Raw genomic sequence first — 17,737 nt, 5'->3', positions numbered from 1 at the left:
AGATTAAACTTAGGTGGAAGATTAGCTGCAGAACTGTAGCTCTCCGAAAAAAATATATTGACAGACTGGGGCAGAGCTACAGTGCCACCCATTGTAAAAACTGTATATTTATTGCGCACAAAAATTTGCTCTTAGTTCAGAATCAATTCTTCCAATTTCTTACCTCAATCGTAAAAGACAGATTTCAAAAAATTCCTTACTCTTCTGTCAAGTACTCTCGTAGTCGACATCTGTACGAAGCATGTTGGACCGAATTTTCTTGCAAACCAAAATGGCAGTAGAAGTAGAAGGAATTTTCAGTGATCTTAATTTAAGGGCCAGGAGAGCTATTAACAACAATTATAAGGGATGTTTTGTTGTGGAATAAGTGAAATAATCAGTTAGGAATACACGGTTAGTAATATTTTGAGATGACAGTTTAAAAACATAGAGGAATAAATCGAGAAACAGCACTTTTTTGTGCGCAATAAATATACAGTTTTTTCAATGGGTGGCACTGTTGCTCTCCATTCTGTCAATATATTTTTTTTCGCAGAGCTACAGTTCCGCAGTTAGTAGAAGATGGAAGCATTCTCTGGTAGTTTAAAATTCAAGCCTTACTTTTCAATACTTAACTGATTTGTGCCTTTTTCTAGCCAATGTGCTCAGCTGAGCGATGTAGCCCATGGGCCTCTTATTTAATCATAATTTCTTTTTCTTTGCAAATTTTTCTTTTTTCTTCAAATTGAATTTGTGTGATTTTTGAAGATATATCCAGCTCGACCATATAACATTAAGTAAAATATTAATTATTAACAATTACATGAGTTAGTTCAATTGAAGTCTTCATTCATTTGTATTCCAATATAATTAAAATATATAAACAGGATTAAAAAATTAATGCATATACTCGTAATAAGATAAAAAAGTGGAACATAATTGAGTAATAATATCTTGTGGCTTTCAAATAACATATGTACCTTTTAATATCACTGGCAGTATAAAAAAAAACATGGTACATGTAAATGAATAACTGGCAAGAGTTCAAGAAATACAATGAAAGAGAAAGTAAAGACAATGACCTTAAATAATGAAAAAGAAAGTAAAGACAACCCCTGAATATTATGAAAGAGAAGGTAAACTCAATTACCTTAAATAATGAAAATGAAGTAAACGCAATGCCCATTTAAAATGAAAGTAAATTAATTCAATACCCATTTAAAATGAAAGAAAGTAAATGCCTATGTATTAAATGAGAGAACGTATAAAATAAAATGCCTTTTAAATAAAATGCCTTTTATATAATAAAAGGAAAAGAAATTCATTCTTCAGAACAAAAAAAGTATTATTTATAAATTCAATTCTAATGAATATACGTATATATTTTCATATGTAATGAAATTTGATAATTATCTAATGATATTGTTACAACATTTTTTGATATCACTTCAAATAAAAGCAAGTTGAGTTAACTTGTATGCAAATAACCAATCCACTATAACTGTGTAAGGAGGACAATGTCTTATTTTTTCGACATAGAAAACAACATTTGTAAGGCATTAGACCTGAGTTCATTTAGAGCCTTTTTCTTTTCTTCTCTGTCTGTAAAATTCCCCGTTCTATATTGAGCAGCTTGTGCTAAAAGTTGGGGTAACCCTCCACTTTGTGTAGAGGTCCTGGGTATTTTGACATCGAAGTCTGTCTCCTCTTCGAGAACTAGATACAAAGTATCCAGAAGCGCCTTGGTGAATTTGGAATCATCGCTCTTTGATGCTTCCTGAAACTGTGACCACATTTCGATGAGTTTATGGGACTTTGACTTTTTCGCTGACTCGGAATCATTTGGTTTTACTTGACGCAACTCTTTTTCTGAAATTAACTCTGTCTGTTTCTTCTCCTTATCTGTCTTATCAAAATAAACTTGTAGTGGGCCTTCAGGATCCTGTATGATTTCATTGATTTTTGCTCGTATTTCAGTAGCCTCCTCTGGCGAAATGTGTGCTATCAAATTGCTCTCAATGAAATAATGCCTCAGATAGCCCTTCTCTAAACATTCCGCCATATAAGATAGGACCATGTTAATAGCCAATAGTAAGGTGGATTTCCGATCAAAGAGGACTGGGTCTATCTGCTCACAGGAATGATAAAACGCAGTTTTCCAGTGAAAAGTTGTCAGAGTCTTGGAGAAACTTCCCAAAAAACCTTTCTGCAGAGACTTTAAAAGCAGCAGGCACAGTTTTTGATCAGCACTCAAAGAATGTGCTAAAAGTAATTCTGCTTGATTAAACCCCAGACAGAAATCTATTGATGGATCTGGGTCGACAATAGCGGGCTTGGCCACTATATACACCTCTGAATTATAGATCTTTTCCACAGTCTCTGCTTTTGGCCAAAATGCTTTCTTTCTGTTCATCATCCGGTGTTTCCATTCTTCAATACATTTTAGCTTTCCTTCAATTAGAAAGGTGGCAATAAAATCCTTGCTGCTTTTATAATTGAACCTCACGATGCATTTTCGATCAGATCCGTCATCCATTCCATCAGAGTTTTCACCCCCCTCCTGTAGGTCGTGTTTACACAATTTTTGTGGCGGTGAAGATCTCCCCGACTCGGAGGACGAAACCGCTTCTATCAATCCACCGAAAGTGTGAAACAGCGCAGTGTCTTGTGGTGTCGATTCGGCAATCATATTGACCAGATTAATTAGAAGGTTCTTCATGCTAGATGTTAAATTGCTGGATTCAACTACTGATTTAAAATAATGATTCGTGTCTCCAGTATATGCGCCTACATTTGTCCCTGTTTGATAATGATTGCCACCAGAACTTCTTTCATTCGGTAATTCAACACCAGCAAAATGCTCTTGGGTCATTCCAGGTTTGGCCTCCCGATTGAATTCCATGTGTTCTGAGCCCTTCTTCTGTGTGGGAACTGTGATTACATGAAATAACCCCCGGATTATTTTAAACGCTTCTTTATCCAGATATTTCAGTATACGACTATGAAGGTACTTCCCATCTACCACAAGGTCACCAGAAAAAGAAACTTTCAGTTTATCTGACAGTATGTGAACAAAACACGGAACGTCTTCTCTGTGTTCTAAAGCCTCTACAGGAATGGTGGTTCCTGATATGATCAAATAATCATAGTCTCCCTCGTCTTTGTGAGATCGGAGTCGAGTTCCCTCTATTGTGCTCCCTACCACCTCACAACGCTCAGCTCCGAAATGAGAAGCGAACTTGGTGATGTACTTACAGTATCTGATCTACCTGGCATCATTTGGTACTGCTTTACTCTGATCCTCTAGGATCTTGTAGTAAGATTTTAGTTTTGCCTGAAGATAACGTTCAGCCTGCAGCATTTTTCTAAAGAAATAAAAATTCATCTGTTGAGAAAGTGAAACAAAGATTCTTGCATCTCGCAACTGTGCATGAATATAGCAATTCATGTCTGGGCATTAAAATTTTATTTTCAAAATTACTTTTAACTAAAAAAAGTTACTGTAAGTTTATTATTTATAAAATGATATTTGCTAGAAATTTGATAGTCAAAGACCTACAGTTATATTACTAGTATAGTAGTGAACATGTTGCAACACACTCGTCGTCTATAAACTCTAGAAAAAAATAAAATGTTCGATAATTGTGTTTCTCTCTCTTTGAAAAACACAGTCCTTACACTCCTAAATCTCAGGAAATAAAATGTTCGATAATTGTGTTTCTCTCTCTTTGAAAAACACAGTCCTTACACTCCTAAATCTCAGGAAGAGCTGGGATGTCGTAATAAAACTGTTGACCCCCCCCCTCGAAATACGTACCCCCCTGATTTAAAGTTAATTGTCCTGTATTATTTCTAGGAGACATTCCTTGTTTTGTCCTTCTTTCTGTCGTTATTTAACTTTTTAAAATGTCCCTCAACCTGAAATTCTGGAGCAGCTAGCCTTTCGTTAATCCCTTATTGTGATGAATAAGATATGCCCAAAGGTCAATATGATTAAGTGGTAGACTTAAACAAATTGAAAGTTATTATTAAGAATAAATTACTTATTGTAAAATTGATAAAGATTGATAACAAAGAAATAAAATACAAATCATACTGACAAGACAAACGTGTTATTTCCAGATTATTGTTAATAGAATAGAGGCCCGATTTAGCATGTTTAGTATACATACGTATATGCTAGCCCATGTCATTGACTAAAGATAGAAATTGCCGAGCTGAGGTACATACATATCCACGATGCATATAATTATAAAGATCGATATATCATTTGGAACAAAACAGCTGAAAATCTTACCTTCGAGTAAACTGTGTTCTGCTATGGTGATCGAAGTCCCTGTATTACATGAATCACAGGTGTTTACCAAGATAAATATAATCATGGAGTTGGGTTTTACTTTCCATTCTATTCTTACCTATGACGTGTATATATAAGAGGTGGCTTCTGAATTATTACGTGGGACACCAGGAGTTATTCCTCTTTATGATTTACATATATATGTATAAAAATAATTATATGGTATTTATTTTAAAGATTTCTTCATAAGATATAATTTTTTGACTTAGATTTATTATTTCAGATATCAAGAGAAATATGATGTTCAGGGATCAACAAAACAATCTAGTTTACTCTGTTACAGACCAGAAAGTAGATCTATTAATTTTTACTTCTATAATATGTACTTGTCAGTGATTCATCCTCTTTTGTCACAAGGAAATAAAAGTCTAGCAAACAATAGAGTGCTTGAGCACAAAAACTCTCCTCACTCCTTCTCAAACTGACCTCGCATGGTCATTGAAAAACATTTCATATACAAAAAAGTATTTCATCTCATATTTTTATTTATCTATTAAAGACAAGTCTACCTGACCATTTAAAACTTAAATTCTTATTATACATTTAAATTGTATTTCCCTATTCAGTTTAACTATTAGTTACATTATAAACAGTAATTAATTATCATAAGTGAATAGCAAATGGTAATAACTTCTTTCAGAACAGAGCAAATTTCTCTTATAAAGCCTTGTTAATAAGATGTGTACTCTACTTTCTTCCAAAATTTTCAAAAAATCAATGAATTTTTACTATTATTTGGAAAGTTCATCATAACCATGTGCCAATTACTCAGCGACTGAGGAGAAGTTTTTAAAAGATAATTATTTTTCTCTATAATTTAGAGACCCGTGTCACAACCCCAGAACTTCTTACCAGGGGCCATGAATTTTACAATTTTGGAAGAGGCACCCTTGCTAATCATATGCATGTGGTGACTAGGTCTGCCAAATATTCATGGGAAGAAAAGAATGCCTTCTTACTATATAATCAAAAATACCCTGCCCTAATACCAGAACCCCTTACCCAGAGTCCATGATATTCAATATTTTGAGAGAGGCACATTTGCTCAGAATAACATTGCACTTAGTTTTTTGATAATTATACTGAGGGAGAGAAGAAGCTTTCACCGAATTTATGCATTTTCACTATCAATAGATCTTAATGTACCCCAACTCAAAAACCCTGGGCCTGGGGTCATTTGTTAGAGGACTCTTTGCATGTTTTTGTCATGCAAACAATGTGACGATTTTTGAAAATTGCATTAATTTTGATAGTTTTTGTCCCATTCATCAGGAAACAGAAAGAAAGAGACCTTGAAATTCACAATCAATGTCCTCCTTTTGTTGAAAATAGTTGAATGGTGTTTGGGAAGAAGCTGAAAATGCTCAAAAGTCTACGAACGATGACGCAAGAAAATAGAGTGTAAAATTTCACCTGAGTGAACCAGGTGAGCTTACAAAAGGTTTACGCCATACTTATGTTTAGAATAATCCAGATATTCAATGAAATATGTGGAGATAACGAACAGTATTCGAGCTCACAAGTTCATTTAACATTACAAAATAGGAGTAGAGTAAACAAGGACCTCCAAAAAAATCAGAGGTAGGATCAGGTGCCATGGGGGAGTCAGTATCCCCTGCCGACCGGCCACAACCGCCCTGTGCTCCTTGTCATATTCAGGAAAAAATGTGAAAATCCGTCGACAATTCAGTGTGTAAATAATGTCAGTAAGAAAAAAGTAAGTTAGCAATCAGTATGAAAAAAGTCAGCATTTGACTTCATGATGTATTGTATTTGCTGACAAGGTAGTTGTATCGACTATAGAACTTACAAAAGATCTATCGACTGTAGAACTTACGAAATGATGACTTTAAACAAGATTGCTGATATTCTTGCTTCATCAACTTGGTTTCCAGCAACTTGCCTCTTAGAAATTGCTCATGCATACGTAGAACATGCTCTTCCACATCGAAACAACTGAGAGATATAAACCCAATATGCGGATGACAAGGGTAAATTGTTGGGTACGGGAAGTTGACGGTTTTAAAAAGAGTTAAAGTCATCACGTTTATCATAAAGCTTCGTTGTTAGATTACCATTTAGATCTTTCTCTTGTAAAATATTGAACAGATGTATCAGACTCTCAAATTACTGTAAAACTGGGTCGCGGTTTTTACTGACATGTTTTAAACCAATTGTTGGGTATTTGTTTCAAACACAACCATTCCCAATTAAAGTCCAAGCTTTTTGATATCATTGACAGCTACTTTTTCAATAAAAATGGAACTTGTTAATTTACTTTCCTGGTCACTGGTCATTTGCAAAATTATTTTGTTAAAACATTCTAATTGAAAAGACATGTACTCCCACGATATAATAATTTCAAAGTAAAACAGAGAATTTTGAGGATATTGCTATAGAGTCTTTTCAATGGAGTTGGTTTCCTGTTAGAATAAAATTTACATGGCGACAAATTGTCGATTATCAGAAACCCTCCAACTATTCAGTTTTACATTACATTTGTGCAAGCAAATATGCAGGCATTTATGAGAGTAAAGAAAATTCATCTTCTATCTGAGAGTAACTTTTGCCATGTACTCTTTGCTATTTCATTGTAGTCCTGTTGCTTTTCCCTTGCGTTCGTGATACTTCTGGCAACTTGTGCTAAAATTGGAACAACCTTTCCATTTTGTAAAAAGTTAAGAGCTTTTTTGAAGTCAAGGTCTGTCTCTTCTTCAATAACCAGACGTAGGGTATCCAGAATCGCTGTGAATATTTTTGAATTATTTTTATCCGATGCTTCTTGAAGTTGTTTCCATAAGTCCATTATTTTTTTAATCTGGAGATTATCTGTTGTTCCCGAATCGTGTTGTGTTACTTGGCGGAATTCTTTCTCCGAAATCAGTGTTGTTTGTTTTTCTTCAGTTTTTTTCCGGTCAAAGTAAACTTGAAAGGCGCTTTCTGGGTCCTCTATTATTTCTTGAATTTTGGCACTGATTCTACGGGCCTCGTTTGGAGAAATGTGAGCGATTAAGTTGCTTTCTATGAAGTAATGACGTAAATATCCGCAGTTTAAACATTTTGTCATGTAACTGAGGACCATCTTAAGAGGTTGCAGCAATGTCGACTGACAATTAAAGAGGCCAGGGTCTATCTGTTCACAGGTATGATAAAAAGCAGTTTTCCAATGGAAAGTCGTTAGAGTCTTTGAAAATCCCTCAAGGAAACCTTTCTGTAGAGATTTTAATAAAAGTAGGCACAACTTCTGGGTAGGACGCAAAGACTTTGCTAAAATCAATTCCGCTTGATTAAATCCCAGACAAAAATCAATTGAAGGCTTTGAATTTATAATTGCTTCCTTAGCTACCACATAGACTTCGGAACTGTAAATTTTTTGTATGATCTCTGGTTTTGGCCAAAACATCACTTTCCTTTCCATCATTCGTTGTTTCCATTCTTCAAGACACCACAGACTCCATCTCAAGGGAAAGGCAGCAATAAAATCCTTGCTGCTCTTATAATCATATTTAACAACGCAAGCCTGATAGGACAAATCATAACACTCTTTGATACACTCCTGAGTGTCTAGTTTTCTTTTCTTTGATGACGATGCAGATAAATCGCTTTCAAATGATGAAGCTGCATCTATCAAACTATCGAAGGTTCGAAATAGGTCAATATTTGTATCCTCGCCTTTTTTCTTCATGTCAATCATGTCTAGAATGCTTTTCAGTGGTTCCTTGAAAGAACAACTTACTTCCCCTTTTGATTCTGTTTGACTATGTTTAGACTTGTTTTCACTTTGACTTAATATTTCGAAACCAGCAAAATGTTCTTGGGTCATGCCAGGTTTTGCCTCTCGATTGAATTCCATATGTTCTGTGTGTCTTCCTTTTGACTTTCTTGAGTCTGTGAAGACAGGGAATAGTCCTCTCATAATCTTAAAAGCTTCTTTATCTAGATTTTTCAGAATACGACTGTGAAGATATTTCCCATCCACCACAAAGTCATCAGAAAAAGAAACTTTCAGTTTATCTGAGAGTATGTGAACAAAACAGGGAACGTCTTCTCTGTGTTCTAAAGCCTCTACAGGAATGGTGGTTCCTGATATGATCAGATAATCATAGTCACCCTCGTCCTTGTGAGATCGGAGCCGTGTCCCCTCTATTGTACTTCCTACCACCTCACAACGCTCGGCTCCGAAATGAGAAGCGAACCTGGTAATATATTTACAGTATCTTATCTGCCTGGCGTCATTCGGTACTGCTTTACTCTGATCTTCTAAAATCTTGCAGTAATCATTCAGATTAGCCTGCATGTTTGCTTTTTCTGTAAATGTTTGGAATCGGAATTGTCTGGAATCTTGTGGTGTTTCCGTCTTTCTTACTATTATAGCTTTCAGTCTCTAACACTTTTTTCTAAGAAAATAATATAATAAACATATTATTTTAATCTAACCTTATGTCGTATACATGTACATGTATAATGTCACTAGGAAGGTAATTACGACCAAAAAAGTCATATGTACTAAAAACATGCATGCTCATGTTTTAGCTTTATCAAAGTTAACGTATAATTTGATGAAAGAATATTTATAGAAAATATTCGTGTTCTGTCAATTACTACACTGTAGTATTGGTATTACATTTACCCATGAGAGCATATTTTCATGTCCGTGTCGCCTTTGTTCAAATTGTAGCATAACATTGGTAAGCTGATATTTTAGACACCTTTCATCTTTATTGAAACCGATGTAAAGCTTTCTGATTAAACATACGGCTAATTTTGCACTGATGTAAAAGGAGGAGACTTATTTTCTCCCATGTATCTGTTTGTTTGTCCCTTTGTTAGTTAGTCTGTCTGTCTCACTTCATTGGCCATGCTTCCAACGAAAATCACTGAAGCGGACCAAATATCTATTTTGATCTGTGACTCATTAAGAACAAACAGAAAATCAATTCTTCTAGAAAAATATCCAGTAAACGAAGTCAAACAGACTGCACTAATAAAGGGACAAACAGTTTTTAAATAAAAAGAAATAGCTACAATTGACACGAATTTTACTTTGATAGTCATATGTCGTCAAGTACTTACCTGAACATTTACCAGATTAAAGAAGTCGGTTTTTTTTTCTTTCGGTTTTATTATTTAAACATATCACGTGTGCATTAAGGTAGGATTCTTCTCCGGTTTCTGACTAGATGAAACATTCAAAGTATATTTGCATATATGTCTTATATATTGAGGTGTAAAGGATTTAAAAGACCATATTTTTCTTTCCCCGTTAAAATTGTACAACTTTAAATAGAAATGGTAAACTGCATTTGAAAACTAGCAGGAACTATATTTTTGGCGGAATGGTGGCGTATGAAAATTTCTTTTCTGCCTCTCAAAATTATGATAGAACAATGAATTTAGTTATAATTTTTACACAATCGAAGACTTGGAGAAATTTTTAAATGTAAGTTAAATTAATAGTGAGGGACTAAACTTTCAAAATATATCAAATAAATATAATTTTTAAAACAAACTACAACTTTGTTAGCTTTTAAACGCTTCCTATCAAAGTGCATATTTGAGCCAAAAATCCATAAAAAGTATTTTTTTCTCTCTTAGTAAACGATCAAAACTTTTTTGTTTTTGTATCATTTTGTACATTGATAAGACTACTTTATTATATGTGAAAATAAGAAAAAGTTAAATATAGGAAGCTGAAACTAACTAATATATCCTAAAAAATTAAGAAAAACAGAGAAAATTCGGATTAGCCAATATCCAGTTTAGTTAAATTATTTATGTAAATTTGGTAATATCATGCTATAGACCCGATATAGTAATATGTTATTATGCAAAAAGAACAATCTCTTAACTTTTGAAATAGAAGTAGGCATCACATGATTGGCAACAGTATTTTTTATTCTTAATGTCAAGGAAAAAGATAATGACCTTGACCTGACCTTGCCTCTAATATAAAATTTAATCTCACTGATACTATCACTTACTGATATTGTCTTCTTGATTCTGTGAGAATTTCATTGATTTTTAAATATTAAAAGTATGAGAAGAATCCTACCTTACATAGGGCTTCTTAATTGTTTATTTGTGTATGGTACATGTAAGAAGAGTTAATCATTGCGGTGATATCATTCCCTTGTTCTTGCATTTATAAATTTACATGTAACTGTCCGTTATTAGAATTACCAGTCCAATAACATATTATTAGATGGCAATGATAACAAAATCGGACGGAATTAATAAAAAAAACACAAATTATTCAGTGAAACAATGTTTCATTTAATTCGTCTAGAACTTAATAAAAACAATGCCTCAATAGTAAAACTTTCCTTAGAGTTTTCTGTTCAGTGTTTTAGATACAGCATTGTATGTTGATAAGCGAATTTAAATCCCTTTCTGATAAACAATTTTTTTGTCATCTCGCCCAAGCAAAAGTATTAGCTTCGGATTTACAGCAAAGAGATAAACACAGTTTGAATTGAAAAAAGGTCATTTATTAACAAAATGACGAAACTACTAATGCAGTATAATACTAATTGTAAGAAAAGTTAATAACATCAACTTAATGTACTTTGTAAAACTTTACAATATATACACAGAGAAACATCTGACTAGGTCAATGATTATTGCAAAATAAAAGGTGGGGAGCAATAAAACAGCCACAATATTACTAATAAGTATGACTGATTAGTAATACCCCCACCCAATAGTTTTGTGGGCAACAGGGCGAGATTAGCAAAATAAGAAAAAAAAATGAATAGACATGTTTATTATGACTTAGACTTTTACCCATCGATTCATGCTCCATTAATACTGTTCAATGTTTAATCAATTGTATGGCAAAAACAATTCCTTAACTACATTAATGTAATGTATAAAACATGGGCATTGAGTGAACCCAGATCAAAGCATGTTTAAAAAATACCTAATTCAACACTTAACAATGAAAAACAAATGTAATGCACACAAAAGATAACAAATGACTCAATATAAAAACATGCTTTTTTCAGAAAATAAAAAAAAAACAATCAGGACCTAAACTATAACCTTAGTGAGTTATATGCATGTAACATAATATCATTTTGTCTTTGTCTTCATCTTTTTAACCTATCTTAAATTACAAGTGCATTGAATGAAGCCCCTGTCTTCAATCCAACCTTGTAATTAATAAAAACTTCTACTTTGGATATTTAGCTAGGTTTGTTAGGTGATGATAATGTTCATCGAACACTGTGTCTGTAACGGTGTCAGATGCATTCTATTCATGAGGGGATCTAGAGGGAGTGCGATAGGGGTCCGGACCTCCCTGGAATTTGCAGAGTTATTAATTGTATCTGTTAACTAAGTAAAAAATTACCTTGGATCCCCCGTCCCCCTAGAAAATGCAGTTTTACTGGAGTTTTTTTGCAAATTTCTTGGTTAGTTTCTTTTTTGACTGATATGGAACTGCCCCCCCCCCTCCTCTTTTAAAAAATTGCTGGATCGGCGGCTGCTATTCCAAAAAAATAAATAAATAAATAAAAAAGATTTTAAAATTACAAATAAGTCACGTTACCTTTTCTTTGATTGGAAAGGCGGCAATAAGATCCTTGCTGCTTTTCTATTCGAATTTTGCGGTGCATTTTCGATCAGATCTATCATCTTTTCCATCAGCGTTTCCAACCCCTTCTTTGGGTCGTGCTTACAAAATTTTTGTGTACGCGAAGATCTCTCTGTTTCTGAGAATTGAACTGTTCCTATCAATCCCCAAAATTTTGAAACATCACATTATCCTTCGGATTTTTTCAGCAATCATATTAACAACGTTAATTAGAAGACTCTTCGTGCTATATGTATAGGCGTTAAATCGCTCGATTCATCTACTGATTTAAAAATAATGATCTGTGTTCCTAGTATATGCATCCTCATCTGCTTTTTTGAATTTGCACAAGATCATTCAGTATTTCATAATCAAGAGAAAGCTCTTGGATCCTTCCAAATTTCCCTTACAAAAATGCCCAATAGCTAAATGTTGTTACAATTTGTTATTATTTATGTTCTATCGTTCACCCATATGTTTTTTAAATATTGATGTAATATTTTGAAAAATTATAGCATTGATATTGAATTTAAAAAATGTTAAAATCATCATAAGAGTTCTAAAGTAAACTTTCATAGATAATCAAAGTTTTTACTATAGTTAATTTTTATTAGGTTTGGATTCACTACCGGAAGTAACGCCAACACATAATCTCCACATGATGCAAATAAACTGATGACTGACTATCAGTCCTGAAACTTTTAGAATTCAGTTGTTTATAGTTGCCCAATAATTGTAAGATTCTATACTGAGTTGTTCATGTTCCCGCCTGAGTAGGTTTGGCTTCTGCCTGACTTGCTAAAGTTCTAAATGACTGTTTATATGCTTACCTGAGTAGGTTTAGTTTCTGTCTGACTGGGTTAAGTTCTAAACTAACTGAGTTAGGTTTTTATCACTAAATGATACCCCCGCCTCCCATATCATTATAATGACAAAGCCCCTGTTTTGCTCTTGTAGACCCGAAATAAGTGTCAGATCAAAAACTAAAATAGGAGGTGCACAATGACATTATGTAATAAAGAATCTGTGAAAGTATCATTAAATTTTATTCAGTGGTATAGGAGGAGTTGCAGATAAGATATGGGTACCTTCAATATTATAGAAAAAATGGCAGTGTAATGTTTTGCTCTTGAAAACCCAAAATATATGTCAAATCAAAAAGGAAAAAAGCAAATTCAAAGAATTGTGGTCCCCCGCTTTCGGTATCTTTGTGGGCAAGATATCATTTTTAGGGTCAAGGTCAATAGGTCAAAGTTTTTGGTATCATGAAAGGTCTTGCCATAAAGAATACATATATTTAAAATATGAAAGTCCTAGTTTCTACCGTTCAAAAGTTGTGACCAAGATTAAAGTTTTTAAAAAGTAGTTAAAACTCCAAGGTCAATATATGCAATGAAAGGTCTTCTCACAAGGATTACATACATGAAGTACGAAAGCCCTAGCCCTTACCGTTTAAAAGTTATGGTCAAGGTTAAAGTTTTTTCAGAAGTACGAAAATCTCCAAGGTCAAGGTCCAAAGGTCAAAGTTGTTGGTATCCAATGAAAGGTGTTGCCTCAAAGAATACATGTGTGAAATATAAAAGTCCTTGTATCTACCGTTCAAAAGTTGTGACCAAGGTTATAATTTTTAAAAAGTAGTTAAAACTCCAAGGTCAAGGTCAAAAGGTCAAAGTTCTTGGTATCCAATGAAAGGTCTTCTTACAAGAATAAAATATGTGAAGTATAAAAGCCGTAGCCCTTACCGTTCAAAAATTATGGTCAAGGATATATTTTTTTCATAAGTACGTAAATTTCCAAGGTCAAGGTCAAAAGGTCAAAGTTGTTGGTATTCATTGAAAGGTCTTGTCACAAAGAATAAATATGCTAAATATGAAAGTCCTAGTACCTACCATTCAAAAGTTATGGCCAAAGTAAAAGTTTGGAATTTTTTAGTAAAAGTAGTTGAAACTCCAAGGTCAAGGTCAAAAGGTCAAATTTGGTGGTACCCAAAGAAAGGTTTTATCACAAGGAATACACATATGAAATATGAAAATTATAGCTCCACTAAATCAAAAGTTATGGGCAAGGTTAAAGTTTTTGTGACGGACGGACAGACTACGGAATTTTCCCCTCGCTTTCGCGAAAGCGGGGGACAAAAATAGGAGGTGCAGAATGACACTATATAACAAAGACTCTGTGAAAGTCTCATTAAATTTCATTCAGTGATATGCGAGTTACACAACAAATTACGTCTCTAACTATGATTTTATGCCTACAATCATTAACTCCCACGATATATTGATTCCAAGGTAAAACTATTATTTCTTAATGGAAACTTTTGAGTAGGATTTTGAGTATACTGCTATAAAGTCTTTTTAATGGAGTTGGTTTCTTGTAAGAACAAAAATTCTATTGTCGATTATTAGAAATTCTCCAACTATTCAGTTTTACATTACAATATTTACAAGTAAAAATGCAGACATTAACATTTATAAGAGTAAAGAAAATTCATCTCCTCACTGAGAATAACTTTTGCCATGTACTCCTTGCTATTTCATTGTAGTCCTGTTGCTTTTCTTCAACGTTCGTGATATTTTTGTCAACTTGTGCTAAAATTGGAACAACCTTTCCATTTTGTAAAAAGTTAAGAGCTTCTTTGATGTCATGGTCTGTCTTTTCTTCAATAACCAAATGTAGAGTATCCAGAATCGCACTGAATATTTTTGGATTACTAGTATTTTTATCCGATGCTTCTTGAAGTTGTTTCCATAAGTCCATGATTTTTTGAATCTGGAGATTACCTGTTGCTCCCGAATCGTGTTGTGTTACTTGGCGGAATTCTTTCTCTGAAATCAGTGTTGTTTTTTCCTGTCAAAATAAACTTGAAAGGCACTTTCTGGATCCTCTATTATTTCTTGAATTTTGGCACTGATTCTACGGGCCTCATTTGGAGAAATGCGAGCGATAAAGTTGCTTTCTATGAAGTACTGACGTAAATATCCCCTGTTTAAACATTTTATCATGTAATACATGACCATGTTAAGAGCTTGCAGCAATGTCGACTGACAACTAAAGAGATCTGGGTCTATCTGTTCACAGGTATGATAAAAAGCAGTTTTCCAATGGTCGTCAGAGTCTTCGAAAATCCCTCAAGGAAATCTTTCTGTAGAGATTTTAATAAAAGTAGGCACAGCTTCTTGGTAGAACGCAAAGACTTTGCTAAAAAAAATTCCGCTTGATTAAATCCCAGACAAAAATCAATAATTTTTTTTATTGAAGGCTTTGAATTTATAATTGCTTCCTTAGCTACCACATAGACTTCGGAACTGTAATTTTTTTTCTATAATCTCTGGTTTTGGCCAAACATCACTTTCCTTTCCATCATTCGGTGTTTTCATTCTTCAAGAAACCATAGTCCCCCTCTCAAGGGAAAGGCAGCAATAAAATCCTTGCTGCTCTTATAATCATATTTAACAACGCAAGCCTGATAGGACAAAACATAACACTCTTTGGTGCACTCCTGAGTGTTTAGTTTTCTTTTCTGTGATGGCGTTGCAGATAAATCGCTTTCAAATGATGAAGCTACGTCTATCAAACTATCGAAGGTTCGAAATAGGGCAATATTTATATCCTCACCATTTTTCTTCATGTCAATCATGTCTATAATGTTTTTCAGTGGTTCCTTAAATGAACAACTTGCTTCTCCTTTTGATTCTGTTTGACGATGTTCAGATATGCTTCCACTTTGACTTAATATTTCAACGCCAGCAAATATATTAATGTTCTTGGGTCATGCCAGGTTTGGCCTCTCGATTGAATTCCATACGTTCTGTGTGTCTTCCTTTTGACTTTCTTGGGTCTGTAAGCAAAGGGGATACATAATCTCATAATCTTAATCTCATAATCTTAAAAGCTTCTTTCTCTAGATTTTTCAGAATACGTCTGTGAAGATACTTTCCATTCACCAGTAGGTGCTCAGAAAAAGAAACTCTCAGTTTATCTGTGAGTATGTAAACAAAGCAAGGTACATTGTCCACAGCTTCCAAAGCCTCGACTGGGATGGTGATTCCTGATATGATTAGATAATCATAGTCTCCATCGTCCTTGTGAGATCGGAGCCGTGTTCCCTCTATTGTGCTCCCTACCACCTCACAACGCTCGTCTCCGATGAGAAGCGAACCTGGTGATATATTTACACACCCATTCTCAATATAAGCCTGGCATCATTTGCTATCTGATTTTTAAAAAAAAATGTTCCTTGCATAAGAATTTTTCTATCAATTACCTTTGAAGAATACGAAGATTTTGTTACAAGTTTTTTTTCCATCAAATTTTAATACATGGAATAATGAAAAGTCTGGAACAAGGTGATTTTACAGAAATGTAGAAGGAAATGAACGTTACACTTTTGCTATTCACCAGATGGTGCTTCTATGTAAAAAATGTTTAAAAATCACAATTGGAATATCTTTTACTTTTTTGTCAGCATGTTCCTATTTTAAACTTTGCTCAGCAACATATTCTCACGGCATACAAACGTGCGTTTGATTTTTCCTTTAGAAAAATAAATGTTACGTTTTGATCTCGATGTATAAAAACATTTTTTTATAAAATATGCTTTAAATTCTTCTCTCTGTTTTGTTTAATTTTCCCAGTTTGGAAATTGTCATTTTCTATAGATACTGGAACTCATGTTTCAATGAACAAAATCTACTTTATTGCAGGTTACTGTCTTTTTTATTATATACCCATGGGTTAGGAAAACTACGTTTTTTATAACGATTTCCCTTTATTTCTGTTTGATAAAAAGCTTAAAATTCATCTAAAAATTCATCGTTTCGTTTCAGTTTATTCCAAAACAATTCTCTATGATGTTTGTGTTATATTGTCACAATCACCACAGTGTTTATAAAAACACGAAGTTAAAAAATGTGAAAAGTTCACAGTAAGCGGTAGGCCCAGGTACATTGTAATGAGGTGAACAAAATTCCCCCTTATGATACTAGTATTTATTTCCCTTTTTTGGAATAATCACCTTACATAAACATCCAAATCAAAATAGTTTTCCAAATCTTCTCTTTATAGAAATTTACTTTCGGTTTAAGATTGCTACTCCAGAATAGTATCTGTAGCATGCATCTAACTGTGTGTAAGAGAAAAACAAATAAGTAGATATACGAGGGGTGATCAAAAAGTTGGCCATTGAAACTAACATAAATGATATCTTCAATATATCCACGAAAGTCTTGTTAACAATTTCATTTGGTACACACATAGCCAAAACACACAAGTTCTTGTAATATAGCATATGCTAAATAAGGTTTTGTTCAAAACTTGTTTGTGTGTCACAATATTTGAAATGACGTCACTATGTGTTTTGTGATTATTTCTGGTTGTCTCAGTCTTACTCGTTTTAACAAATCCTGTACAATTTTTTATATATCAACAACAATTAGCTCTTTGCCGTAGCATATAAAAATTTGTACACAATTTATTAAGACCAATCACTTCCTATAAATTCAATCAATAAATGGATTGATCGTTTCAATGAGGGAAGGCAGATGGTTAAAAATGATATCTTGTGTTGCCCAGTGAAAGCAAGTTTGAAAATATATGTGTTTTTAATTAAGCAATTTGCTATCAAAGACATCAAAATTACAGTTTCAAAAATATTCAAGAATATTTGAACAATAATATAGTTATTAAATACCCAAGATATCTTTTACTTTAGATTAAACATATTAGATATGATAAAAAGGATGACCTTAATATAAATTTTTGTTGAATAAACGTCTCTCCAGTTTACAGAAGAAGGGTGTTATAATGGTTGCCATGCTTATATATATTCT

At 33.6% G+C, this 17,737-nt stretch overlaps 1 protein-coding gene and 2 pseudogenes across 1 annotated transcript; all 3 read right to left on the bottom strand.

Moving 5' to 3' along the window:
* Nucleotides 1–1,386: 1,386 nt before the first annotated feature.
* LOC134266503 (uncharacterized) lies at nt 1,387–3,340 on the bottom strand (annotated as a pseudogene).
* A 3,373-nt stretch (nt 3,341–6,713) lies between these two features.
* Nucleotides 6,714–8,633, bottom strand: LOC134266489 (uncharacterized). Its single transcript, XM_062748714.1, has one exon. The coding sequence runs from the start codon at nt 8,631–8,633 to the stop codon at nt 6,879–6,881; it is 1,755 nt and encodes a 584-aa protein (XP_062604698.1). The 3' UTR covers nt 6,714–6,878.
* A 6,107-nt stretch (nt 8,634–14,740) lies between these two features.
* On the bottom strand, nt 14,741–15,546 carry LOC134266488 (uncharacterized; annotated as a pseudogene).
* Between the last annotated feature and the right edge of the window lie 2,191 nt (nt 15,547–17,737).

Source organism: Saccostrea cucullata, unplaced genomic scaffold (genome assembly GCF_032062105.1).
Source record: "Saccostrea cucullata isolate Sc308-1 unplaced genomic scaffold, CSIRO_AGI_Scuc_v1 ctg1349, whole genome shotgun sequence".
NCBI classification, from domain to species: Eukaryota; Metazoa; Mollusca; class Bivalvia; order Ostreida; family Ostreidae; genus Saccostrea; species Saccostrea cuccullata.
This window is presented reverse-complemented; position numbering and strand designations above follow the sequence as displayed.

Coding starts and splice junctions, on each gene's coding strand:
- LOC134266489 (XM_062748714.1), bottom strand. CDS start 8,633: ATGCAGGCTAATCTGAATGATTACTGCAAGATTTTAGAAGATCAGAGT.